This window comes from Cynocephalus volans, chromosome 1 (genome assembly GCF_027409185.1).
Source record: "Cynocephalus volans isolate mCynVol1 chromosome 1, mCynVol1.pri, whole genome shotgun sequence".
Lineage (NCBI taxonomy): Eukaryota > Metazoa > Chordata > Mammalia > Dermoptera > Cynocephalidae > Cynocephalus > Cynocephalus volans.
The window spans coordinates 60,579,998-60,607,306 of NC_084460.1; the positions used below are offsets into that span (position 1 = coordinate 60,579,998).

Sequence of the window (27,309 nt, forward strand, 5' to 3'; positions counted from 1 at the left end):
TAAAATGACTTACTGATAAAATTTTCTTGGGCTTAGTCATCTTCTTGATCTATAAGAGATCTCTCATAATTAACTCTGTAGAGACTATTAAAATAGTGATTATCACAAAAATAGAGCAACAAGAAACACAATGGTAAGCTATAATTATTTCTCCCCCAGTTGCTCAACTGCTATTAGCAACTGCTATGGTGATTTTTAATTACATCCATATTCCCTCTAAGACAGTATTTCTTGATCTTTCACCCATTACAGCTCCCCACCCCTGGAGAAAAATTTAAATTTATTAAGATAAAATAACTATCCCTTAACAAGAGAAACACTAAGAAATAAGATTTTGTTGCTATTCCATCTCAACCCCAACTGGGATACTGTGATTCAACTCTAATACTAATACCAAGTTAGTGTCAGACTCCACAGCTTTAAGAGTTCAGTGCTCCATAAGACTGCCCCCACTTCAGGGGCCAGCTGCAAGCAAGGTCCCCAGGCCATGGCCCCTTCTGACTGGCTACAAATTCTGTGTTCTCACAACACTTCCAGGTTCAAGAATTTGTTAAAATGACTCAGAACTCAGGAAAGCACTACATTTTACTATAAAGCTCTACTTACAGTTAGTTTTATTACAAAGGAAACAAGTTAGGCAAATTGGTCAAATGAAGAGCCACCTAGGGAGAAGTCTGGAAGAGAGTGCAGATCTTTGTGCCCTTCTCCTCATGAAGTCCAGGGCTTGTCACACACATCAATGTGTTCCCCAATTAGGAGGCTCCACTGAGCTTCTGTGTCCAGCGCTCTAAATTAGGGTTTCATTATGTAGGCAAACAGGCCACCTGACTGAATCTCAAACTCCCCAGTCTAGCTGGCCTCAAGTGCTAAACCTCTAATTACATGGTAGGTCTTTCTGGTGACTAGCCTCCATCCTAAAGCTATCTAGGTGCCTACTACAAGTCACCTCCTTAGCATAACAAAGATACTCCTATTGCTCAGAAAACCCCAGGTGTTTTAGACCTTCCTTTTGGAGAACCAGGGACAAAGAACAGTCAAATTCCTCATTATACCAGTCAGGATAGCACTTTTAAGGGTCACAAATTACTATGATATCTTAAGATTTCTCCCACTCACCAAAAACCAATATTTGCCCCCACTGAGAATGCATCCTCTAAGACAATGAAGAGACAGCCCCCCAAAACCAGAATGAAATTTTATTGTGTAAAGTCTATAGAAGTATGACTAGTATTCCTCTGTACAAAGTACACAACAAACAGTTTTAAATACAACTGAGAAAAATGTGGGTCCTATGGCAACATCTGATAACAAGCTGAACCATTTACAGACACACTAAAAATTTCTTAAAATATTATCTTCTTTCTCCAAAGAGTCCATTGCGCATTTCTTAGAGTAGAGATGGGCACACATCCCAGGCAAGGTCACAATGGCATTTTATTGCCCTCGATGCTGATTTTCACTGCGTGTGCAGATCTGCTTTTTTTCCTTATATCTGTGAACTTTCTCATCTGTTTATCCAGTCGACTGATACCTTTCTTGGAGGTTGCCTGAAACTAAGAGTGGGGGAAAAATTAAAGAGCAAATTATTAAAATACATAAATCTAGTTTGTTTTCTGGCAGCTGGCTGGTACAGGGACCCAAACCCTTGACCTTGGTATTATAATATCGTGCTCTAAGCAACTGAGCAAACTGGCCAGCCCCCAAATAGTTTTGCCTTTCATCTTCTTACATCTGAAAATTAGCAGTCAGAAGAGCTTCTAGCTGTAGAATAACCAGAATATGTTTTGGTGACCTCAGGAACAACAAAGCAAGTGTATACAACAGTGTTACAAACACACATTAAGGGCTGAGCCCGTGGCGCACTCGGTAGAGTGCTGCGCTGGGAGCGCGGCGACGCTCTCACCGCGGGTTCGGATCCCATATAGGACTGACCAGTGCACTCACTGGCTGAGTGCCGGTCACGAAAAAACGACAAAAAAAAAAAAAAAAAAAAAAAAAGGAAACACACATTAAGCTCTCTCAGTGAAAAATAATTTTGTTACTGTCTGTGCCTTATTTTTAACTTTGCTGCAGTCCATGAAAATCTAGGTGAAATAAAAGAGGGGAGTTCAGCCTATGTTCCTCCCACTTTCATCATTTACATGACACTTTGTATGCTTTTCCTTTTCAAAGACCCAACATAGGGAAAAGCACTTGGCATACACTTTCAAACAGTGCTGGCATAAAAAAGAATGGTCTTCTAAAGCGAAGTCATCTGAGAGAAAGCCTTCAAGCATAATAAATGAGGTTAGAGGATTAGTGAAGCAAACCCGTTAAGTGCTGGAGCACTAGAGCTTCAGACCTGGAGAGTGAATCCCTGCTCTGCCTCAGCAGATTCTATAGCCAAGGGCAAAGCACACCCCTGGCCGGTACTCATTCCAGAAGTAAATAAAATAATGATGTCAAATAACAAACACAAAGGCTAACACACAGTTGATGCTCAAAATAAATAGGAGTTATTACTATTACTTCACAATATTGTAACTGTATTGAAATAGTAATAACAGTAATAGCTCCTATATATTTTGAGCACCGACTGTATGTTAGCCTCTGTGTTTGTATTTGACATCATTATTTATTTGACACAAGAGTAAATTTATACTTGACACTAAAAGAAAAGTAAGTCTCTTCCTGCTTGCACTTTATGTTTAAAGGTTTTGCGGTTACTTCTTTTATATTTTGTAAAGACTAGTATGTCTTGCAAAGATGTGTTCTCCAAGAAATTGACACCTTTCAGAAATGCTTGAAAAGGTCTGCCACTGATGTCCAAGATCAGAGTGAACTCTTCTTGCTGACTGTGTTGCTAACAATTCATATGTTTAAGAATGGTTAGTGATTAAAATGATGGATTTTTTTTCTAACTCCTCTCCCCAAATGTTTACTACTGAATCATCTCTGAAGCAAAAGAATGCTAAAATTAGGAGTGCCTAGGAGATACTCAGGGGTCAGTACCCAGCGTGGTAAAAGTTCTTTTGAGTCTGGAAGCCTTCCTCCTGGATTTGGAGGTGGGATAAGACTCACCCCCAATATGAAGTCAGGTGAACACTAGGCAAGGAACTCTACATCATTCTTGACAACAGCGATATTGCCCATATAGCCTAGATTTTCCAAATATTACTATCAATCTCAATTCTCTGTTAGCATAAAAATTGTCAGATGAGAAAGAGCTATGCCACCATCATGCTATCCCCCAGATTCCCTGGACAGTCCCAAATATCTGATTTCTTTTCAGATGATGTACCCTGATTTTTAGTACGTGCAGTCAGTCCACACTGGAAGCCTCTCCTGCTCAGATCTCTACCAACTACACAACTTCCAGCAGCTTTGTACACTAGTCTGGACTTCTCTTTGCCCCCTCCCAGGACCTTCTCTAATAGGTTGAGCCCTGATTGATCTAACCTTGGCAGCAGAGACAGATAGGCCAGTGCCAACCTATTCCTAGTTACAACATATATGACTCATAGCTGGCAGATGCAGTTACCCTAAGCCTGAAAACACACAGAACATGCAAATTCAACGATCTCCATCCTGATTCATCAAATCTATACCAAACTTCCCTAGGACATTAGAAGTATATGCTGCAGTGCTTTACCAGAGCAAAAACAAAAGCAACTTAAAAAACTAGCAAGATGGGTTTGCTTTAGAAAAATTATGGTATAACTGTATGAACACACAATATTAAATCACTGAAGAATGTTCACTCAAATGGATTTTTATCATGTTAAGTAAAAAACAAATAAACCCAAAAGAATATGATCACAATGTTGCTTGAAAAAATTTTTTAAAAAAGTCATAATATTTATGCATGCATATGAAAAGGACCAAAAGGAAATTATCTAAAATGTTAATATTAAGTTGTGTTGGGATTATAGGTGAAATTAATTTTATTTGTGCTTCATTTATTTTTTAAAGTTTATACAAAAACATGCATTGCTTTTGTCATTTTAACATTATTTTAAAAGTATTCCATGGAATAAAAAATAATAAAAAATACAATGTAGTGCAGGTTACTGCATTATTTAGTAGTGAAGAATCAGAAACCATAAAGGAATGAATAAACAAATTATGATATACACACAATAAGCCATTATGTAGCTATTAAAAATAATAAATCTACAAGGTGGTTTAATGAGGGGAAATGACCAAAATGATATATATAGAATTATTTTAATTATATTAAAGTATCGACAGAAAAAAAGACAAGTTATATCAAACTGCTTTTAATGGTGGGACCATGAATGATTTTTCTTTTTATAACTTCCAATTTCTATACAATTATAAAAACTAAGTTTGAGGCATAACTGGAAATACATTTATAACATCAAATTGTTAACAGTGCTAAGTGGTAGAGTAGGACTTTGGGAATGGGGTTGCTCGATAGTGTTTTATATTCACTTACATAACTTCAAAAATAAAAATAATATTTAAAACAGAAAGAATTTCATTTGAAAGCCAAAACTCACTCCAATTTTCTTCTTGGACAATATGTTTTCTAATAATATTCATTAGTGTCTGCAATGTGGAAGCCCTGAATGACTATGCAAGAAAACTTCTGGAACAGGGAAACAGTGCCAGGCAGTTTATTAGTAAGTAGGAGAACAACACAGGATCCTCAGCCCCCAAAACATGACTGATTATTTGACACAGTTCTATAGGCCAGACTGAGACCTTGATAAACATCAGCACATTATGATAATGTGGAGTCTTGGGGATGCAGAAAAGGACCTCTCCTTGAGCACTGTAGTTCCCAATTCTCGAAAACAAAAATGTCGGGGAAGAAAAAGATATGAAAGAAAAGGCTAAAAAGGGAAGAGACAGTTAAAAATAAAAAAAAAGGAGAAGAAAGTAAAAAAGAAATGGGGGTGAGGAGAGGCACACCAAGGACAGGTAGCTAAGGAGCATGGATATAGATACAAGTAAGTGAAAGGAAGGAAGTACAGATAGAAGAGGAAGTTCTTAGCATGGAACTAGTCCTCCTCTACCCTTTATTCTCAATAAATAAGAAAGTGTGCTTAGTCTTGACAGTTACTTAATAGCAAAGTGAGCTGGCAGGAAGGTGAGTGGAGTCCGTGGAAACAGTTGCCAAAGCAAGGGTCACAGAGAAGCACAAAAGGCAGGTAAGACACAATAGGCTCTCTGTGTACATTGCAGCAAAGGTGTCACTATTAATCGGGGGCACAGAGGGTCAGTGAATCTGGCTTCTGAATGTTCTGAAGTCTTTTTCATTTCTGACCATGTATTGAATATGTATCAACGAAATTTATCTCCTAAATATTTAGTATAAGGCTGTATGTAATGAGTCCTCAGATGCATGGTGCTGAGCCACTGAATAAAGGAAAACAAGCCACCTCCCTTCCACCAAGAAGCCACTAACCAGTTTATGTGCCTGTAATGCAGACCACTTATGATTCTGGACCCTAACAAAGGGCTTTTTCATAAAAACAGGTACCAGTCAGGAAGACCAAAATGCTTATCAGGGAAGTAATTATCTAGTAGTCGCTAGGATACTGATAAAGGAAAGGACTTCAATGACAGTATCTAAATATTCAAGTCTTCAATGTCCCAAGGTGCCTGTTAGGGTCATTATTTCAGAAACTTAAAGTGGACCTGGACTTTTCTGGTTAAGAAAACACAAGCACACACATTTCCACTTTGATGACAAGTTAAGCCCACACACAGCACATGCTCCTTCGGGATACCTCTCATATACACTCTGGTAAGGCCAGGCCTACAGAGGCATCCTGTTGCCTTCAATGCTGAACTTGACAGCACGGTGCATTTTGCTGAGACGTTTCTGTTCTGCAAATCGCCTCTTATGCTTTTCCAAGCGGCTTAGGCCCTTTTTAAGAATACCAGGCTAGAAAGAATAGTTTGATTGGAGAATAAAAAAAGATTACTGAGAAAAACTGAAGATCACAGAGTAGTGTCTACAATGATAACAGAGGAAGTGGCTACCATATTTCACAACAGAATTGCTTCAACAGTTTTAGAGAAAGGGAGCGGTAGATCTGTGGAAACAGGTAAATTCTGTTTCTCATGGCTCAAAAAAAAAAAAGTTCACTGTTATCAGAATACTCCAGGCTTCAAGACTCACTTGAAATAAAAGGATTAAGAAGAAGAAACTTCCCTACTTGATAATGTTGCAAATCTAAAGAAAAGTTCATCAGCAATAAACTTTAATCTTGGGTAGCACTTTTTCTTTCTCTGATTGTTCACTTTGTGATTTGGCTAGATAAGAGACCAGAAAATATATCTCTTTGAATGAGATAAACCTCAAGAACTACAGGGTTATTAAACATGAAGTAAAAAATAAAATAGTACTCTGCATCTGAGAACCACCTTGCTGTTCCTCTGACTGCTTACCCTGGATGACTCCATTTCCACATTCCACTTGGGCCTGACAACATAGTCCTTGTTTGAGGGCATTGGGACTCTTGCACGGGCACAGAATCCAGGATCTCCAGGTCTAAGAGCTCTGAAAAAAGAAGAGGAGCATGCTGGTTATGTAGTCAGCCACAGCGGGTCCACAGGCAATTTCACACTCTTGTTCCTGGGTCCACCCCACTTAGCTGCAATATTTCAAACCTCCTCTATCCTCCCAAGGTCACCCAATCCCCCTGCCATCTCCCTTAGCTAGCCTCGTCACCACATACAATACTGTGTGAATTCCTCACTTCACTCCCAAAGTCAACTTTCTTTGCATTTGCATGAATCCTTCTCACCTGTCCTCAGCTTCAGATACAATCATGGCCCTCTCCTATCCCAGGCTGGCCCTCCAGCAGGACTCTGAATGCTAATTTCTCTGACCTAGTGAACACTCACAAGTTCACTTGAGAGGTCATCAATCAGATAGTCAAGCTGACACCCCAAAACTCTCTAAGTATGCCCATAACATAGTTTATATGGTTTTGCCTATGCAATACATACAGTAACTTTTGTCTGTTACTTTTTATTAAAAAACTTTTGGTGATATTTACAGATTTACATGAAGTTGTAAGAAATAATACAGAGAGATATTCAGCATCTCTCCCAATGGTAACAACTTGCAAAATTATAGTATAATATCATAACCAGGATATTAATGTTGATTCAATCCACTGAACTAATCTACATTTCCCCAGTTTTACTTGTACTCATTTGAGTGTATATATTCTATGTAAATTTGAGAGCAACCAAGCTAGACTGAAATAAGATTAGCATCCTTCAAAAGTAAAGCCTATCTGCTAGATATCTGGACATCCAACCTACTCGACCTTTACATAACTACCTCTAGTGGTATAGGTGTGGTGTATGTGTATCTGTTGGGGGTGGGGAAAGGAGAAAGGCAAAACCTTCTAAATTGTTTCTATTCCCTCTTACAATGTACCCTATTTTTAACATTAAGCTTCTATAACCTTCACACATGTATGAACAGATTAATTGGCTAGCCAAAGAAAATTCTCCATAATTCTTATTTTCCCCCCGAAGCCACTATCTCATCAAACTTATCTATAAACAAATTACACTTGCTTCCTCCAGCTCATCTCCTATTCTCCTGCAATCTGAATGCTGTCTGACTGCCAGCACTCACTGGCACAAATCCTTCTGCAGCACCTGCCACTGTCCCATGCCTTTGCCACTGCCCACCTCTGGTGCAGCCTCACTCCCCTCTATGTTCTGCTCCAATGCATATGATCACATCCATTCATTTTCACTGGCTACTCTGGCTGGCTACATCCCTCTTCAGTGTTGCTTAGTTCATTTCTTACTCTATAGTCTCTCGATCCAACAATCTTTTCTATGGAGACAACCATCAAATCTGTTTCCAGCCTAAATTATCTCTTTAAATTCCAAGTGCTAGGCTCATGATACTCATGATATCTCAGTAGACATCTACATCTAACATACTCAAAACAGAACTAGCCTATTCCTTCAAATCTACTCCTCTCCATTTTAGTGAATGGTAAGACTATTGTCTCAATACTTATGTTAAAATTTTGGTTGAGGTCTTCAACTCTAGTCAACTTCTCCCCCACTAAGTCACCAATCCCTGGCAACTTGGCCCCTGCAATGTCTTCTCATCCTTCTGTACCCCCTTAATTATCTCAGCTTAACTATCACTGCCTTCAGTTCCATTGCCCTCCAACTCATCCTACATCATGCTATTTCAAATCAGTACAAGCATTCCAAAACAAATCTGATGACTTCCATCCAGGCTCCAAAACTTTCTATGGATTCACAAAGAAAAGTCAACATTCTTCATGTTGACTTAAAGCCCTTCACTGGTCCACATCTCCACTTCCAACCTTATATTCCATCACCTCAAGCACCACACAACCGCCCAACCACTTCAGTTCATTTGCCATTCTGAAAACAGGCCTTGTACACTTACTCAACATCTCTGCCTAAGTTCTCCCTTTGCTTATCATCCCTCTACAGACTTACACTTTCTGAGGGCATGGGCTATTTTTAATTTGCTTTTGTATTCTCAGAGTTTAACAAGGAGTCTAGCATTTAGCAAGCAGCAATGAAATCTTTACTGAATGAACTATTTCCTCAATTTTTCTTATATATCCAGAGCACCCAATACAATGCTTTGTAAATAGTCAATAAATGTTATGAAAACCACTCCCCACCAATGTGAACATAACATCATTTCATTTGCTATTTTTCTTAAAGCAAACAGAAATTCGCTGTATAGTCTAAGAAAAATTAATACAAAATCCTTACTTCTCCTCTCCTGTCAGCACCTTTTCCAGGTCTCTTCGGGGTGTCTGACCACCAGTGCTGGGAAAAAAGATAATATGGAATGTTAAAACCTTATAACTGAGTAAAAGAGCAAACTAAAATAGCAAACTTAGACCATAATTAGGATCCTTCGTATAAGTCAGGGAAAATAACTTAACTTCCAATCTTAAAAGTACTACTCATTTTAGCATTCGTTTGCATAACAGGTTTCATTATGGGTTAGCCATAACTGTCATATTTGTAACTACTGACCCTCTCTTCCTGGATGCAACCGTACCCAGTATATCAATACAAAAATGAACCAGTAACATTTTTTTTCTCCTAGGAATTTGGAAATGAGACTGAAAAACAGCAAGTCATTTTCTGCAAGTGGCTTGAACAACACAAGCAATCTCCAGTACTGTGGGAGAGGCCACATTCCACCAAAGTGACCCAGAAGGGTTTGGTAGGGAAAGAACACCTACCTTCACCGTACATTATTACATTTAAACTAAAAGGATATTATGAACTACACAGACATAGCAAGCTGAGAAGACAAAATCCTGTCATCTTCCATGTTTCTTAATGATCTTATTAACCAAAAAAAAAATGAATTACTCGAACAACATTTATTCCACTTACTCATACCTGTTCCCTCATACCTGTTCATTCTTCGTCGTTGAGGCATTTGTTCTAGATCTCTTTGCTCCCTTTCTTCTCTTGTCATTCCTTTGTAGTTTGAGGTAAGACCAAATATAGGGCGAGACCACTCATCTGTAACATGAAAAATATCGAATATTTAGTCCACAAAATAGCATTTCTTCTACCATTCTTTCAAATCATATCAAAAGTTTATCATTTAATAGGCAGTAAATTGCAGATTACTAACATGATCAAAGGTGATAATGTCTCTGGTTTATAAAAAAAAATGTACACTTCTCTAAAAGCTTTTGATAATCTTAAAAATTCAACAGAAAAATATAATCACTGCATTCAAATGTAGAAGCAATTACTTTTTCAACCTAGCCTTAAGTTTTAAAAATTCCTTTCCAACACAGAGCACTGGAAGAGTTAAGGAGGATAACAAAAACGAACATGGATTTCATTCCAAAAACTGAAGGATTTCATAAACAATATGGTACTTGACTCGATGAATCTCAATTACACTCCTCTGGATTTCTCTGGCATCATTAAATAAGAACATGCGAAAGGTTTTGGAGACCACTGTGCAAGTAACAATAGTGGCAGTGGCTAACATTTCTTGAAAACTTACTATGTGCTAGGCACTGTGATTTACACACATCTTCTCATTTAATCTTTATAAATAGCCCAAAGGAAACACATAATATCTCAGTTTTACAGAGGAGGAGACCAAGGTTTAGAGATTACATCACTATCTAAGGATATGATGTACAGCAGGTGGTGGGTTCATGACTTCAACCCAGGTATGACTAACTCTAGAGGTTGAATTCCAACCCTGCTGTCTCCAGGCTTTTAATCCACGACTAGAATATGCAGGTTTTTATTTGCTATATTTAATATTGGATAGCATACTTAAATATGCTGAAAAGCATTTTAAGTCTAATAGAAAAAAGGTGACACCTAAAAGAAGTTATTAAATTTTGTTTCAATTTACTGACTCATTTTAAATGAATATTGGTAAAAATATAGTTTAACTCTTATACATACATGTCCCTCTAAATACAGACATAAACACAACAAGCAAAAAGCAAAATTTACATACTGATTAATTTCCCTGCCATATCCTTGTTGGACCTTGATTCCTTGGGGTGTTTATAGAGATACATCACTGCTCGTCCAATCCCACTATGCTTCAGGGTCTCCTGGCTCACACTAGGTAGCTGGGGAACATAAACACATACACACATATTAATCACTTGGAAGCTGGGAGGGAGTCTTGCTAATCTATTCTAGAAGACCTTCAAGACCTGGTTCACAACAGAACAAATAAAAAATTACACTGAGTTCTGGTCAAGATGGCAGAATAGACGGTCCCCAGCATCACTCTCTCCCACAAATCAACCAATTTACAACTATAAAAAAGCAACGACAGCCAACCTGGGGCTGCTAGAGCTCAGGGGAAGAGAAGGAGAGACCTATGGAGTATATGAAGGCAGGAGAAGCCATGATGAGAGAAAGAAAAAACCCCTCCAACCGTTTCGAGCCCCAGCTACGTCCAGGCTGGAGCTGCTGAGCATGCGGAGCAGGAGCCAGCAGAAGCTGCAGCTGTGCCCTTTGGATGAAGTTGCTTGGAGGCGGCAGGAGAGAAGAGGGCCATGGTGGCCCCCAGGCCGGCAAGACCACTAATACGGTTCCTGTGGACCCACACAGGAGTGAGAAGCCACAACAACTGAAAAAAAAAGGAGCCACTCAGAGGCTGGTGAGTCATTGCAAGGGACTGGAGCACTGCCCATCCCATGGGAAGTGTTTGGAGCATGGGCAGTGGGGGAGACGGGCCCACCAGGGTAACACTGGGGCACAGCAAGGACAGTTGATCTGCCCTGCAATCAGCACAGGACCACTCAAAGAAGACTGGTCAGGAATACAGAATTGCATGGGGTGCAGTTTGATGAAGACTCAGGCCCAAACCAGAGTTTCTACACAACCCAGGTGCACCAGATCTCTTGAGAGCTGGAAGGAACTATAAAGTCAACCATTAAAACCTGAGCTACACAAAAAGCCTTCCCTAGGGAACCAACAGCAAAGCAGCAATTTAGCTCAACCACAGAGCTCAAGTACTGGTCCCCACAAGAAGTTCCCCCATTTTAGAGGTAAGCAAAGGATAAAAATTACTTCTGGTGCAGAGTTTAAATGGTGGGAACAGCAAATAATCCAACACAGAAATGAAAGAAAAAACAAAGTACCCATAACCAGAGACAAAATTTGATATTAACTAGTAAAGGTCTCATTTCACCAAAGAATACCTATAACAACTAGAAGGACCAGAAGTCCCCTGGGCTACCAAGCCAGAAAGTGGGGAGGGCTGGGGGCCTCAGCAATTCCCCCTGCCACCTGCAACCAATCCCAAGGGCGGGGGACAAGGGCCTCAGCCACGCCCCCCAACATGCACAGCCAGCCCAGCAGCGACCACAGAGCCTCCACAGAAAGCACCCGGGGCTCTCCTGAGCCAGGGTGGAGGGGGGCCTCGGGCCTCGGCCATGCCCCCCTGACACTTGCAACCAGCCCAGTAATGACCACCAAGCTGCAGCAAGAAGGGTCCTGGGTTCCTGAGCTGGGACAGTGTGGGGCAAGGGCTTTAGCCACACTGACATCTGCACCCAGACCGGCAATAACCAAGCTACCACTGGAAGCCCCCCAGTCTCCCCTGTGGGAATGAAGGGGGCGTCAAAGGCTTCAATCCCACTCCTCCTCCTTCCTCTTTCTTCCATCTCATTTCCTTCCCCTTTCCCCTCCCTACTCCCTCCCAACTGCTCTGCAACAACATCCTAGAATGTAAAAAATAATATCAATAAAATAACATATTCCTTAAAAAAAAAAAAATTCCATTTTGGGGATCTACAGACATTGAACACAAAGATACTTAGTGTTCACATCAAAAGTTGAGAGTTCAGTATTACCACTAAGTTGAAGTAAAACCTAATAATGTGAGAAAGTGTGAAATAAGCATACTCAGAAGTTAGCAATTTAATACTGGAGTTGACACAGGCTTCAGAATCCAACAAACCTAAGAATGAACCCAAGCACAGCCACTTGCTAGCAATGTGACACTGGACAAGTCATTTAACTTCTCTGAGTCTTAATTCACTCATCTGTAAAATGGAGACAATACACCTACCTTGCAGGTTTATTGGGAGGAACAGATGAACCAATAAATACATAAAGCACCTAGCACAGTGCTTGGCACACAGGAGGTTCCTCGGGAATTCCTTCAGAAGTTAAGTAGCTTGTCCAAGGTGTCACAGCCACATAAAGGTGGTCCAGCTCAAGATTCACATGAAAGTTCATATGACCCTGAATTTGGTGCTGTCTAGTTCAAGTGTCTCCCCAGAACACGTCCACTACTATACTACTCTTCTCAAATACACCTTAGCTACTCCAAGATCTTTTTCCTTTAATAATAAAGTTACATGAAGTTTTATAAGGTCTTTCCTTTTATGTTCATTTTACTAGGTATGTTCCTGTTTTCCAGTCCCTCTTCTGGCAGGTGATATAGCAGAATATATAAGTATATCGTAAAATATAGAGGTTATGACAATACAAACCACATTAGATAATTAATGAAGAGCAGTCAGATTATCTGCCTCTAACCTCTTGCAAAATCTTCAACAGCTCCTCCCGAATTTTTAGTGCTGGCAAACTCCTATCTGGTAGAGGTGAGAGCCATTCTTTGATGGCAGACATCACACCACTGTCAATAAATGTTTCTTTTAGGTCCTGCCTGCAATAATAATAATTGAGAAAGGGAAAAAAAAAAAAAAAAAAAAAGTCAAGTCTGTGAACCTTGGTTCTACTATATCTTCTTCTTGACTTTTCTTACATATTTAGTAATATTTCCCAAAATTGTTTTAAAAGTTACTTATAACCATTCAATATTTACTGAGCATCTATCCTGTTTCAAAAGCAGTATGAAATTTAGTTACTGTTTTCTAGAAGCATACATACTTGACAGGCAAAGATGATTTGCTAAATACAAAACAAGAAAACTCAAATTAAACAAGATAGATTAATGCCTATATGAATGATACAGACAGTAAGAACAATGAACTCCAATTATTCCAACTAAAAAAAAGTTCAATCTATCAGAATAGTGATACTCCAACAGTTTCAAGTGGTGAAAAGCCCGGAATTGTGCTACTCTTTGCAGGACACCAAAGAGAATATTATTTTCTGGCAGATAAAAATCTTAATGAAACATATTTTAATTCCATTTTATGCACTAGAATTAGTTATGTTAATAGAAAACATGACACTATGATATACATGAAACCTGCCATAGATAAGATTGCCTCCTAGGATAGAGGCAGTAACTTTCAGTTATAGATTTCCTGAACCATGCTGGTGGCTCACTAATGCACTTCTTCAACCATCAGAAATAAGCTATGGCTTGGATCAAACAGAAAGCAAAGTTGCTCAGGAACATGAACAAACCAATGAAAAAACTTGGTATCAAAGGTCTATTAAGAAAGGGCATCCTTATCTCAGAAGGATCAATGATCATGATGTAACAGGGCCATATAAAGCTTGTACACTACATGCTCCAAGTAGTCTCCCAAGATTTGCTGTTTTCAACCACACTGGGAAAACAGATGTAATTTTACCAGATCCAAAACTGTCTAAAGGAACAAAATTAATAGTTTTCCAAATTTTTCTTTCATTAATATTAGTTTTCTGGAAGGCAGCTATGCTAACCACTATACTATCAACACACCAGCATTAATATCAGATTTCTATTTGTTCTGTTTGCATCAGGCATCAAGCTTTAAGAAAAATTTATGAAGAAATAGAATTTAGGAAATTTAAATCATTATTATGTTTGTATGAACTGATAGAATGCTATCATTATTTAATATCCCTAGAATACCAGTACATCATTCCACTGAACATCATTTGAACATCCATTTGAACATTAATCCATTAAAAGGAAAAAACTTTTTCGAGAAAACAAATACTTACTTCTTAAGGTGCATAACCACAGTAGGTAATAAAGTTAATTTTTTCAGTGCTGGCTTTTTTTGATTGTTCAATTGTCTGTCTTCCTATCCAGAAAAAAGATTTTTAAAAAGATTAAAAAAATAAAAAACAAAAAAAAGCAGTACTAATTGTTAATAGTGAATTATAAGTCCTGTAATTCTGAAACTTAAAAGAAAATAAAGCAGCAGTCTCTCAAAGATACTACAATTTTTCCTACAAGGAAGGAAAACTAAATAAAGAATATATTTTTTGCAGAGCACAGAATTCTGTATCTGTCAGTGTCAGCCAAACCCACAAAACTATTAGAATAATTACCTTTAACAATCACAAATTGAGAGAAACAATTTTATTTTAAAATACTGGCACAACCGTCAAGTTCTCAGAGTTCATTCAAGCTACAAATTCTATTCGTGAAATTTTGGTGTATTACCAGGAATAACTTACCAGATATAAGGCTTGTATGACAATGAAATACACTATCAAAGAAGAGATTCTGTACTTACTTGGGTATTTTTTTCTACTTTTTAATTATAAAAAATTTCGAATTCTACAAATATATAGATAGTATAATACACATGTCATGTACATTTCAACAATTAAACACACACGGCCAGTCTTATTTTAGCTAGATCTCTAGCTACTTTTCCCTTCACCCTCAAATTGTTTTGAAACAAATCCTAGACACAGATCATTGAATCCATTAATACTTCAGCTAATGTCTCTAAAGTCAGAACTTGCTTTTAAACAAAATACGGCCAATTTTTACAATTTCGGCAGATTTAAAAAATGGAATGACTCAGATGCAGTCTCTTGATCAGGGGCAAGAGAATGACACATGAGGTTATAACACATTTTTTATATATGAAGAAAGATCAAACTTGTGGTGAACTAGCCAAATGTAAGAACAAAATCATTCCCCCATAAAAGTAGCAAAGCCATTCATCTAGAAAGGTTCATTTTACTTAATACTTAAGTCTTTTCACTTTTTTCATATGACTAAAAAGTTAAAATTATTTCCATGCTTAAAATTTAGAACAGGAAATGCTTTTTATCACAAAAGCATCTTTCTTAAATGTAGTTTAAGTTAAGGGCCAGCGCTTTTTAAAAAAGGGCACCAAACCAATTCAGTGGGGGAAAGAAAAGGTGAAACCAGAAGCGACCCCTTCACCTCGGCAGCTTCGTTCATCTTGACGATCATGGCACTCACAACGTCGTCCGCATCACTGATAAAGGTGCCACCATCACGATTACGTCTGCGCTTGCCGCTCATGCTTTTTTTCCGCTGCAACATCATCTCAAAATCCGACAGAAAGTCCATACTTAGCAGTAACACAAAATCAAGTGAAATACAAGTTATCTTTTAAATACACATTTACTTTTATCACAATTGAGAACATTAAATTTCTCAAAGAAGTGCTACCTTCTTTGAAAAGTGCAAGTACTTACAACTTTTTATTAAATCCTAGACTTTATGTTCAACTCCTGTACTACCTCAATTGTTATACATAAATCACTAATAGCCTTTAACTTTTACACATTGCACCTATCAGCTTGAGAAGGAACATTTCGAGCTCTCATTCAGGGAACTTGTTCAGCTTTAGCTGTACTCCCTTTTTTATGGAACGGGATAGTGTTCAATTATTTGAATGTTTTGTCTTATATTGCATGAGTAGAAAAATAAAAAATAAACTGCTGCTTTTCAGTGCTAAGGAGCACAACTCTCAAAACATAATGTGATTGAAATAAAGATGGAAATGCATGTGCTTGCTAAGAGCCTCAACCCTTTATAGCTTTTATCTAAATCATTACACTTAAAGGAGGGAGTTAACTCACTCTCTACTACCATCATACACATTCAGTTTCCAATGGTACTGCCAAACTGATTCAACCTAATTCTTGCACACCATTAGGAATTAAAAAGAAAACTTTTTTTTTAAAGCATTATCTTTACCACTGTAAATAGTAACTAACTAATCATTCTATGGTTGTATGGCATCTCTGAAGATATTAAATATTTCTGAGCACAGATTCCAACTACAAAAGTAAGTATAATGCAATCAAGTAATATTTTGTAATTAAGACTTTAGACTTATTCTCCCAGCCCCTAAAATCAGCTTTTCTCTCAAAAAAAAAAAAAAAATATATATATATACACATATAGATAGATAGATAGATAGATAGATAGATAGATAGATAGATAGATAGAGAGAGAGAGAGAGAGAAAGAGAGAGATTTTTTTTAAATTAGGTATTTTTCAGAAGAGTTTACTTGGTGAGCCATTACTTAAGAGTCTGGTGTCATATGACTCCAAATATTAAGATATCCAAGCATGGGGCAAATGAAAGAAAAATAACCATAGCAAGTAATTCACTGACAACACTGTCTATAAAGAAACAGAAGAAAGAAAAGTGGGAACAAACTCTCTCCTAAACTTAATCAGGAATCAAAAATGCAAAACAAAAGAAAGTTTAATAGTCTCCTCTACCTTCATTTTTAAAGTTCTCTTTAACAAGTCCCTTTAAAAAAAAAACAACTTACTGTTTTCCTCTCTTTATGTTATCATCAGAATCTGAATCTTCTGCTTCTTTTACCTGTGTTTCAACTTTTTCTTCTTCCAAATCCTCTTGGTTAAAACCCTAAAGGCAGAGTGAGTTAGCCAAAGTTATCAAAACCTCCTTACAGATTTTCTTCTGTATAACAGCTCTTAATTTTTGCATTTTTAAAGTAATACATTCATAAAGAACAAATATTAAACAGGTATCAAAAAGTATGCAGTAAAAACTCCCTCCCTAGCCACTGGTGTTACTAGTTTTCCTGTTTCCTTTCATAAACAGTCTATATTTATATAAGATAAAGGATATTAAATAAGTCTACACATATTTAATATCCTTTATCATGCAAACAGCAGCATACTATTCAGTGGGTACATAATACTGCTCTTCACTTTGGAAATTTAACAACAGAATCTGGAAACCAGTACATATCAGCTATGCTTTGGACTATTTCACCATATGGCTGTAACCATAATTTGTTTACACATTTGTCCACTGACATTTAGTTATGTGTATTTGAAATTTTAAGATATTTGCTGAATTGTCTTCCATAGAGGATATAACAATTATCACTCCTTCCAGCAATGTATGAGTGCACTTGTCTCAACTTGTCATGACTACAACAGACACTGGTATCTGCCAATACTAACCAGAACACAAAAGGCATCTCAGTGTAGCTTCACTTGCATTCTCTTATTATAAGCAAGGTTGGGCAATTTTTTCATGTTTAAAAAGTCATTTGTAATTCTTTCTCTGTGAGCTCGCAATATCCTTATGCCCATTTTTGGTTGGGCCCTTCATCTTTTTCTCATCAGTGTGTAAAATGTCTTCAAAATTAGGGAAATTAGCTCTTAGTGAGTGATATGAACTGTATAATACCTACATTTGTACAGTTTTATTTTGTTTATGCTAGTTAATGTTTGCCAGGCATAATTTTTCACTTTTATGTAAATGAAATGACCATTCTTTTCTTTATAGCTTCTAATTTTTGTGTCATACTTACAGAGGCCTTCCCAATGGTTTACCTAGTTGTTTTTCTCACTGAACTAAAACAATAACCAAGCTGATGTTAACTCTCCTATCTAGGTATGTACATCCTATCCTTGTAATACGGTACTTAACTGAGCATGAGCTCCATGAGGGAGTATCCAGTCTCTGGCACAAAGTCTCTCAAATATTTGTTGAATGAATTCTTCCTTTCTATTTTCCTAAGGTTTGCTATTTTTCTACCAGCTTGAATTAGATTCTAAATTCATCTACTTTCACTCATTTGTTTTAATTTTTAAAAAGTATTTATTTCTTTTTTGATCCAAGAACTGTTTAACAGGCTGTGAATTTCTGAGAGGAAAGGGGATTTTATTTGCTCATCTTGTTATTAATTTTTAGTTTTACTGCACTGTATTAGGAAAGTATTATCTACACTTTGTACTTTTGGAAAAATTTGCTTTAAAATTTATAAGGAAAAAAGTTCATGGAAACTCACTATGGAAAAACTGCATGGATAGCAAAATTCTTCTATGGAAATTTGTATTATGAAAAAACCGAATAGCAAAATTTTTTGGCACCAAAATAAACTCTAACTACTAATGTGTTAAAACATGTCTGAACAGGATGTAGTTTGAGGCACTAAGAAGGATAAGACATCTGTATGAAAAGAGCCCCTATCAGAGCATCATGACTTCTGCTAAAACTGAAGCAAGAACATCAAATTTATGGGGTCAATGCTCCAAACAAATTAGCAGTTTACAAATGAATAATTCGTTTTAAGGCAAAATGATGTTGAAGATGAAGCTTGCATGGGCTTAAACTTGGCTTTCCCAATACAATCCTGACGACAAAGCAGGATCAAAATGGCTACCAAGAGGTCAAAGTGGTCCAGTCAAAGCAAAAGCACACCAGTCAAGAGCAAAGGTCAAGGCAACAGTTTTTTGGAATGCTCAGGGCATTTTGCTTGTTGACTTTCTGGAGGGCCAAAGATGATAACAATTGTTTATTACGAGAATGTCTGGAGAAAGTTAGCAAAAATTCTAGAACAAAAAAAGCCTGGGAAAGCTTCACCAGACTCCTTCTCCACCACCACAATGCTCCTGCTCATTCCCCTCATCAAACAAGGGCAATTTTGTGAGAGTTTCAATGAGAAATCATTAGGCGTCCTGATTTGGCTCCTCTGACTTCTTTTTATTTCCTAACCTTACGAAGTCTTTAAAGAGCACCCATTTTTCTACAATTAATAATGTTAAAAAGACTTTATTGACACGATTAAATTCTCAGGACCCTCAGTTGCTTTAGGGATGGTCTTAATGGCTGTTATCACTTACAAAAAGTGTTTTGAACTTGATGGAGCTTATGCTGAGAAATAAATTCTGTATTTTTTTTTTCTCTATTATCTTTTTTGTTGTTGTTACTTAGCTTTTATTTCATAATCATAGACTTAACTGTAATCCAGCCAGACTTGCAGGGGAATAAAAAAAGTGGAACCCAATGAACTGTAGCAAGAGAACAAAGATTACAGGATATTGCAAGCAGATGGGGTAGAAGTGTACTCTTTCTCAGGAGCTACAGGAGAAATGGTCTGGTGGTTAAGTTAAAACAAGCCAAATATATTAGAGCTGTCTACAGTGGGGAAAGGTGAGCTTCTTGCTGCTCTTGCCATTCCTGGACCCAAAGCACTCCATGGCTTCCACAATATTCATGCCTTCTTTCACCTTGCCAAAGATCACATGCTTGCCATCCAACCACTCAGCCTTGGCAGTGCAGATGAAAACCTGGGAACCGTCTGTGTTGTGTCCAGCATTTGCTATGGACAAGATGCCAGGACCTGTATGCTTCAGGATGAAGTTCTCATCATCAAATTCCTCCCTGTAGATGGACTTGCCGCTAGTGCCATTATGGAGTGTGAAGTCACCACCTCAGCACATAAATCCCGGAATAATTGTGAAATCTGGACTCAAATCCTTTCTCTCCAGTGCTCAGAGCAAAAAAGTTTTCTGCTGTCTTTGGAACTTTGTCTGCAAACAGCTTAAAGGAGACGCAGCCCAAGGGATCAACCATGGTGCAGTTGGCCATGGCTGGCAGCAGGAAGCTTGGGGCAGTGGCAACACCTGCAAAGCCTCTTTTTTTGCTTTTAATTCCATTTTTCCATGAATGTTTTGAAGTCCCCTCACATATGAAAATGCAAAGAACCAAAAGAACCCAAGGCAATTCTGAAGAATAAGCTTGGAGGACATAAACAACCACCTATCAAGAGTTATACATTACTGGTGCAAGGATAAAGAGACCAATAAAATAGAAAAGACAGTGTAGAAACTCGAAAATATATACAGATACTTGATTTATGAAAAAGATGGCACTACAGAGATGATAACATGCATCCTAACTTATCATAGTCTACTAACGTATATTTACAAACATTTGCTAAGATTTGTGAACACTTCAATTTCATGCATACTCTCAATCTGTTTTTGCTGCCATGTGCTTTAATTTTATATGTATTTTAAATCACATCAGACATGGCTTTTTTTTGAGGTGGCTGGCTGGTAGGGAATGGTGTTCTATTTTGTACTCATGTAGTCATTACTCATTTAGACTTATCCACACTTAACTGCTCTTTTTTCCTTCTTGTATCCCTAACCTTCCACCTAAGACCATTTTCTTTCTTCATTTCTTTCTATATTTCCTTCAGTTGGTACATTGTTAACTAATTCCCTCCTTACTTCACCCTAATTCCTAATAAGTATTTTTGCTGAATGTAACAGAATTCTAAGTTTGCAGTCACTGCAACATATTGTTTCTGCTGGGAAGTCAGCTATTAGTCTGTTGCTTTTCTAAATTAATTTTTTTCCTGTGGCTTTTGAAACTATGCTATTTTCTTTGGCTTCTTGTGGTTTTGTTACACTGTATTTAGGTATAGATCTTTTTATTTATCCTGCTTGCAATTCATAGGACTTCTAGCATCTATGGCTTTATGTACTGTTTCTTTAAGCACTGCTTCTGCTACCTATGTATTTTCTCTCCAATTCATTAAACCTTTTCATGTATAATGTATCTTTTTCTCCATAATAATGTATCTCAATGCTTCATTCTATATATTTCCTTCTAACCTATCTTTTCAGTTCACTAATTTTCTTTTCCAATGTGCCTCATCTGTTGTTAAATTCATCCACTGACTTTTTAATTTCAGTTCCTATATTTTTACAGTTCTGTAATTTCTATTTGGTTCTTTTCCAAATCTGCCTTGTCCTTTTAATTATTCAGACAAAATTTTTAATCTTTTATCTCCCTAAACATAATTTTTAAAGACAATATCCAAAATTCCTATATCTAGAGCTCCTAGGTCTATTTCTACTGTCTGTTGTTACTAGTGTTTCCTTTTGTTATCTTTGGATATCATACTGTATATTATATGAAAAACTTGAATCACTGTAATCAAACTTTTAAAACTGAAGTTCTTGAGTCTGCTAGATGATTCAAAGCTGGCCTAAAATCTGAGCAAAGTCTATTTTATTTCCAGTTCATCCTTAATCCTACAGTGCTGCTCTTTGGAGTTCTCATCCAGGGCATGTGGTTTATAGGGCTCGTGGTTTATAGGGCCCCCTAACCTCAGTAGGCCCTGAACTCCAAATTTTGACCACAAGCCTTGAGCCTTTCAAAAAAAATGAGCATCCTCTCAGCCTATCAGGCAAACATTCCCCCAGAAAATTAGTTCTAAATGCTGAGTTACCTCTCTAGCTTTCTATCTTTTGGCTTTGTAATCCTTTGCTGCCTTGATCCTCAGATGATGAGCAGATTTTTAAATATTTTGTCCAGCTTTCTATTGGCAGAAAGGTTAGTCCAAATTACCCAGACTGCCACTGCCAGAGTCAGAAGTTCCAAAATTACTGGGAATCTTACTCTTTAGTATTATAAAGTGCCTTTTGTTGTCTCAATGTGTTGCTTCCCCCCTTAATTCAATTTTGCCTGTAATTTTCCTTTTATGTCTTTGTACACTTTTATTTCACTTTCTGTACCCCTTTCTTCTAGATTTTTTCTCTTGAATACATCATAGTTGTTTATTCCTACTTACCGGAATCACCTATTAAAGAACCACTGCCATAAAAATAAACAAAAAGCATAGTCAAAGAGGAAATATAGAAGTCACTCTTATCTGCGGTTTGGTTTTATGCAGTTTTACCTGTAGGCATGTGGTCCAAAAATATTAAATGGAAAATTCCAGAAATAAGCAATTCATAAATTTTAAATTAAAATTTTTAAAATTTTAAATTAGGGTGATAAAATCCCATTCTATACTGCACTGGACATGAATCATGTCTTTGTCCACATATCCAAGCTGTTAGTTACTTAGTAGCTGTCTTGGTTATCAGACTGACTGTCAAGGTATCGTAGTGCTTGTGTTCAAGTAACCCTTACTTTACTTAATGATCCGAAAGTACAAGAGTAGAGATTTTGGCATATTGCTATAATTGTTCTATTTTATTATCAGTTATCATTGTTAATTCCCTACTGTGCCTAATTTATAAATTAAACTTTATCATAGGTATGTATGAGAAAAAATATAGTCTACGTAGGGTTTGGTACTACCTGCAGTTTCAGGCATCCACAGGAGGTCTTTAAGAATATTCCCCATGGGTGGGGGCGTGGGGGATTTACTGTATTTCCACCTTATACTTACTGTAAATTCTTCTTCCTCTTCGTCACCAGATTCTCCAAATATGTCTGCAATAAGATTTCTAGAAAAGAAACAATTTAAAAACATTCATTTGCTTTCTTCCCATTTACATAGGAACCCCTTTTTAAAATAGGGTATAATTTACATATAGTAAAATGTGCAGATCTTAAATGTCCAGTTCAATGGGTTTTAACAGATGTATACATTCCTGTAACCAGCACCCTAATTAAGATACAGAACAACCCCATCTCCCCAGAAAGTTCTCAACTCCTTCTAGTCGGTTTCCCAACATCAACATCCTAGAGGCAACCACCACTCTGATTTCCATCACCATAGATTAGTTTTGCCTGTTCTTGAACTTCATGTAAATGGAATTACACATGTCCTCTTTCCTTCTTTCACTTAATGCAGTATTTCTGAGATTCATACATGTTATAGTGTGTAGCAATAGTTCAGAAACTAAAATCCTAAATCCCCAAAGTCACGCAATTAGGCAGGATATATTGTATTACATCTGAAGACAAAATTTTAAAACAAGTTTAAAAAATCTGAAAGACATCCCCTCTCTACCACCTAATAAGAACCCTTGAAAACTCACATTATACTGTCACTTACTCTTCTTCATTGACCGACTCACTATCACTCCCAAAAAGATCCTTTTCTTCATTTTTCTTATCAGACAAATCTTCTTTCCCTGCTTCTTCTTCACTGTCAGATGCTACAGTCTTCTCTCTTTTACCTGATTTGTCTGATACAACATCACTGTCAGAGTCATCTGCATCAGAGACAACTCGACTCTTCTTTGCTGCTACTGAAAAAGAAGATCATCAGTAATCTTATTTTGTCGTGGTCACTTTATTACTAAGCATAACAGGTGTTTTAAAATGGCAGTATGTGGCCAAAAACAAACAAACAAACAAACAAAAACAAAGGGCCTCCTGACACACGGTCTAGAATTTTTTAAAAAATACCTAAAAGGGTCATTCAGAGTCATCTTACAAATTATGTTATTTTGCTTAGGAAAGAGTGGCCAAAAGATGAAGAAAGAAACCATCAATATAAAAGAAGGCATTGATAGCTACCTCTCCTTTTGGGGAATAGAGAAAAATCAAGGTTAGACTGATGGGCAGAACTGACATCCTTTATATGATGCCTAGTATTAGCAGAACTAAAAAAGACTGGATATCCCTTTTTAGGAATATTCCCCATGTTCCTCAATTGTTAATGGCCAGTTTGAAATTTCTCTTCTTCCTTAACGAATTAGCAACATGTATGGTAATTTTCCTTCTCCTACAATAACTGTCAGGTTATAAGGGAATATGTCTTTTCCAATTAAATAATGTTTCAAAAAAAGGAAATAAGCAAAAATCATTTTCCATGAAAATGGGGTCCTAGGTAGCAAAGACTGGAATATTCAGCAGAGACATGGAGTCTCTAAATAGAATCTCCCCCCAAAGCTTCTCTGTAGTTGGGGATCAACAATGTTTAACAAATGAAGAGACATAGCTCTATGGGAGCTCAAGTACTGTTTGGATGGGATCTAGCAAATCAGCTGTCAAAGAGAACCCACAACTAACTCTGGATACAGTCAGGGGTTTTCACATAAACATATTTCTTTGAAACATTACCCTTTCTGGTCGAAAAAACTAAGTCTTTTATATTCCCATAACACTTTGTCTAGCTTATCACTCTGACGCAGCCAGAAACTAATAGGTGATGCTATTAATTTAGAATTCAAAAGAAATTTAATATTAAGCTCAGCCAATGATAATCAAGGGAAACAAGTTTCCTCGTGATATTTCAGAATATCAAGTTGAATGACAGACCACAGATCCAACATAAATAAGAGCAAGGACGATGTTTCAGCTATAAGCTTAGACAATAAGTAAATCTACTGATAAAAGGCACAAAGTAATTCCTTACATGCTTTCTCTTCATCTTCACTGTCAGAAAGCACAGCGGCTTTTCGCTTTGCTACCTTCTCCTCCTCACCCTCTTTTTCTTCATCTTCATCACTGTCAATTTTTTGCCTTTTGTGTTCTTCGTCCTCACTGTCAGAACTGTGAAAGCTTTTTCTGTCTATATGGCTATCTGAATGAAAAGAGTCATTCTGCACTTCCGTATCCTCTCCCTTATTCTCGCCATCGCTGTCATCATCCGACTCCAGTTTCTGTTTGTGTCTGGAGGCGCCCTCCGTCTCTGAATCACTGGCATGTCCCTTCTGAGGCTCCTCACTCTCAGAGTCACTGACTCGGGGTTTGGGAAGCTCCTCATTTTCAGAATCACTGGCCTGGTGCCTTGGAGGGTCCTCACTTTCTGAGTCACTTATTCGGGGTTTGGGAAGCTCCTCATTTTCTGAGTCACTGGCCTGGTTCCTTGGAGGGTCCTCACTTTCTGAATCACTAATTCGGGGTTTGGGAAGCTCTTCATTTTCTGAGTCACTGGCCTGGTGCCTTGGGGGTTCCTCACTTTCCGAGTCACTGATCCGAGGTTTAGGAAGCTCCTCACTTTCAGAATCACTCATTCGAGGTTTGGGAGGCTCCTCATTTTCTGAGTCACTGGCTTGGTGCCTTGGCGGCTCCTCGCTCTCAGAGTCACTGATTTGGGGTTTTAGAGCACTCTCTGTTTCAGAGTCACTGGCAGGACTCTTTTGGAGCTCTTCGATCTCAGAATCACTGGCAGGGTGCTTTCTAACATCTTCGTTTTCTGAGTCACTTGCATGCCCATTAAGAAGCTCCTCATTTTCAGAGTCACTTCCAGGTAATTTCCTGGTCTCACTCTCAGAGTCACTCCCGTGTTGATTGACATCCTCATTTTCAGAGTCACTTGCAGGAGGCTCTGCACGCTCCTCAGATTCAGAGTCACTGTCCTTTTGCCTGTGAAGCTCCTCACTTTCGGAGTCACTGGCATTAGGATTTGAGGGTTCATCATTCTCAGAGTCTGTCACATGTCTTTTGGTAAGGCCATCTTCTTGATCACTAGGTTCATTCTGAAAAATAAAGTGAGAAAAAATTAGGAAAGTGCAAAAACAAAAAGGTTAGGTAATAAAATGCTAAAACTTTTCAATGACTTTAAATGTAGGAATATGTGCACTTAAATGTAGAATTCTTGTCCTATACCTACACAGAAACATGTCTCTTTAAAAAAGGCCAATCTATGAAATAGCTAACATGATTTGGATTCCAAAATAGGGAAAGATAACCAGCCTTTCCACTCAAACAAATTTGTAAAGCATACCCCAGATTATTTATTTAGGAGACTAATTTTGAAGAGCTAGATTTAAAAAAAAAAAAAAAAAAGCCTAATGTTTTCACATAATTCTAGTTCCCAAAAATCTAACGATATTTTTCAAAGAAATATAAGCTAGCAAGTAAACAAATTTTTTGACAAAGGAATGTTCTTGGGTTTTACATGTTTAAAATTATTTTAGGGAAAAGAACTATCAAGCTTTATTTTATTTAAAGAGTCAAATAACATACAAGGGACATTCTCCCAAGAGAATCTAAACAAATAAGGAGAGGAGTTAACATCTGCTAAGCACCTATTAAGATCTAATACCATGTTAGGCTCCCTCCTATAAGTCTGTTTACTCCTCACAACAAGTAAACTTGTCATGATATGAAAACTGAGGCTTAGAGTAGCCATGGTCACACATCTAGTAACCCTAGAACAAAAGCTTATATTTGGGGGGAAGAATATACAAAATTAAACATACCAAAATACCAATAACAAATGTTTTAGGATCTGGAGAATTTTTCCTCCTCCAATATCTCAACATTCAATAATACAGTGATAATATTCCGGTTTAAAAAGTGAAAGTATTGGGCCGAGCCCGTGGCGCACTTGGTAGAGTGCTGCGCTGGCAGCGCGGCGACACTCCCGCCGCGGGTTCGGATCCTATATAGGACTGACCAGTGCACTCACTGGCTGAGTGCCGGTCACGAAAAAACGACAAAAAAAAAAAAAAAAAAAAAAAAGTGAAAGTATTTCTGTGTCTGAATGTTCCCCCTTAAAAATTTACTGAGCCAAATACTTCTCTTTAAAATATGTGACTGAAACTATATGAACTTACCACTGGTCAATTTTCAAGGACCAAAGAGTCTTTAATGATGTGTATGCCCACCATCATGCTATGAAATAGTTAAGTGACAAGAGAATTCAGTAACAAGAAAAATGGCATGAAAATGTTTTCACAAAACCCATGCTTTAACTTACTCTATACTCATTTAAGGAAGACTAACTTTGGGCCGGCCCGTGGCTCACTCGGGAGAGTGCAGTGCTGATAAGGAAGACTAACTTTGCTGTGTCTACAACTTCAAACAGAGTACAAAAAATCATAAAATGAACTAGCCTACAAAGCAAAAGTTTGAGGAGTTTCTTTTCACATTTTATTACTACCATAGCAGCACAGCATTCCAAAGAAACAGTAATGGCTATACACATTCACTGAAATATAACATATTCAGGATACTTTCTTAAATCATAAACTTTTCAAAATTCCCAAAGACATTTTTCTTAGGTTCTTGGTGGGCACTCAGCACAGTACTAGATTCCTTATCAATCATACCACTCCATTATCCCACTGCAACTGGTACTTATCCATTAAATGTGATTATTAGGACTGCAGGGATAACACAGACTCTTGCAATCACAGTACAATACTCCATATAGGCT

The 27,309-nt window shown here is 37.5% G+C and overlaps 1 protein-coding gene and 1 pseudogene across 4 annotated transcripts in view; both read right to left on the minus strand.

Moving 5' to 3' along the window:
* Window positions 1-1,180: 1,180 nt before the first annotated feature.
* Window positions 1,181-27,309, minus strand: part of IWS1 (interacts with SUPT6H, CTD assembly factor 1) — a 44,373-nt gene continuing 18,244 nt past the window's right edge. The window contains exons 3-15 of one of the 4 annotated variants that reach the window (XM_063092779.1): window positions 24,559-25,624; window positions 23,251-23,443; window positions 22,639-22,696; window positions 16,957-17,054; window positions 15,587-15,737; window positions 14,401-14,483; window positions 13,036-13,165; window positions 10,490-10,607; window positions 9,408-9,519; window positions 8,749-8,805; window positions 6,403-6,514; window positions 5,739-5,896; window positions 1,466-1,553 (exon numbers count right to left, since the gene is read on the minus strand). In XM_063092779.1, coding sequence (XP_062948849.1) covers window positions 5,768-5,896; window positions 6,403-6,514; window positions 8,749-8,805; window positions 9,408-9,519; window positions 10,490-10,607; window positions 13,036-13,165; window positions 14,401-14,483; window positions 15,587-15,737; window positions 16,957-17,054; window positions 22,639-22,696; window positions 23,251-23,443; window positions 24,559-25,624 — 2,307 coding nt within the window. In that variant the 3' untranslated portion in view covers window positions 1,466-1,553; window positions 5,739-5,767. Of the gene's footprint in view, window positions 1,554-5,738; window positions 5,897-6,402; window positions 6,515-8,748; window positions 8,806-9,407; window positions 9,520-10,489; window positions 10,608-13,035; window positions 13,166-14,400; window positions 14,484-15,586; window positions 15,738-16,956; window positions 17,055-22,638; window positions 22,697-23,250; window positions 23,447-24,558; window positions 25,625-27,309 lie in introns of all 4 variants that reach the window. The other 3 variants (XM_063092769.1, XM_063092760.1, XM_063092750.1) reach the window with 3 other exon arrangements.
* LOC134385232 (peptidyl-prolyl cis-trans isomerase A-like) lies at window positions 19,574-20,036 on the minus strand (annotated as a pseudogene).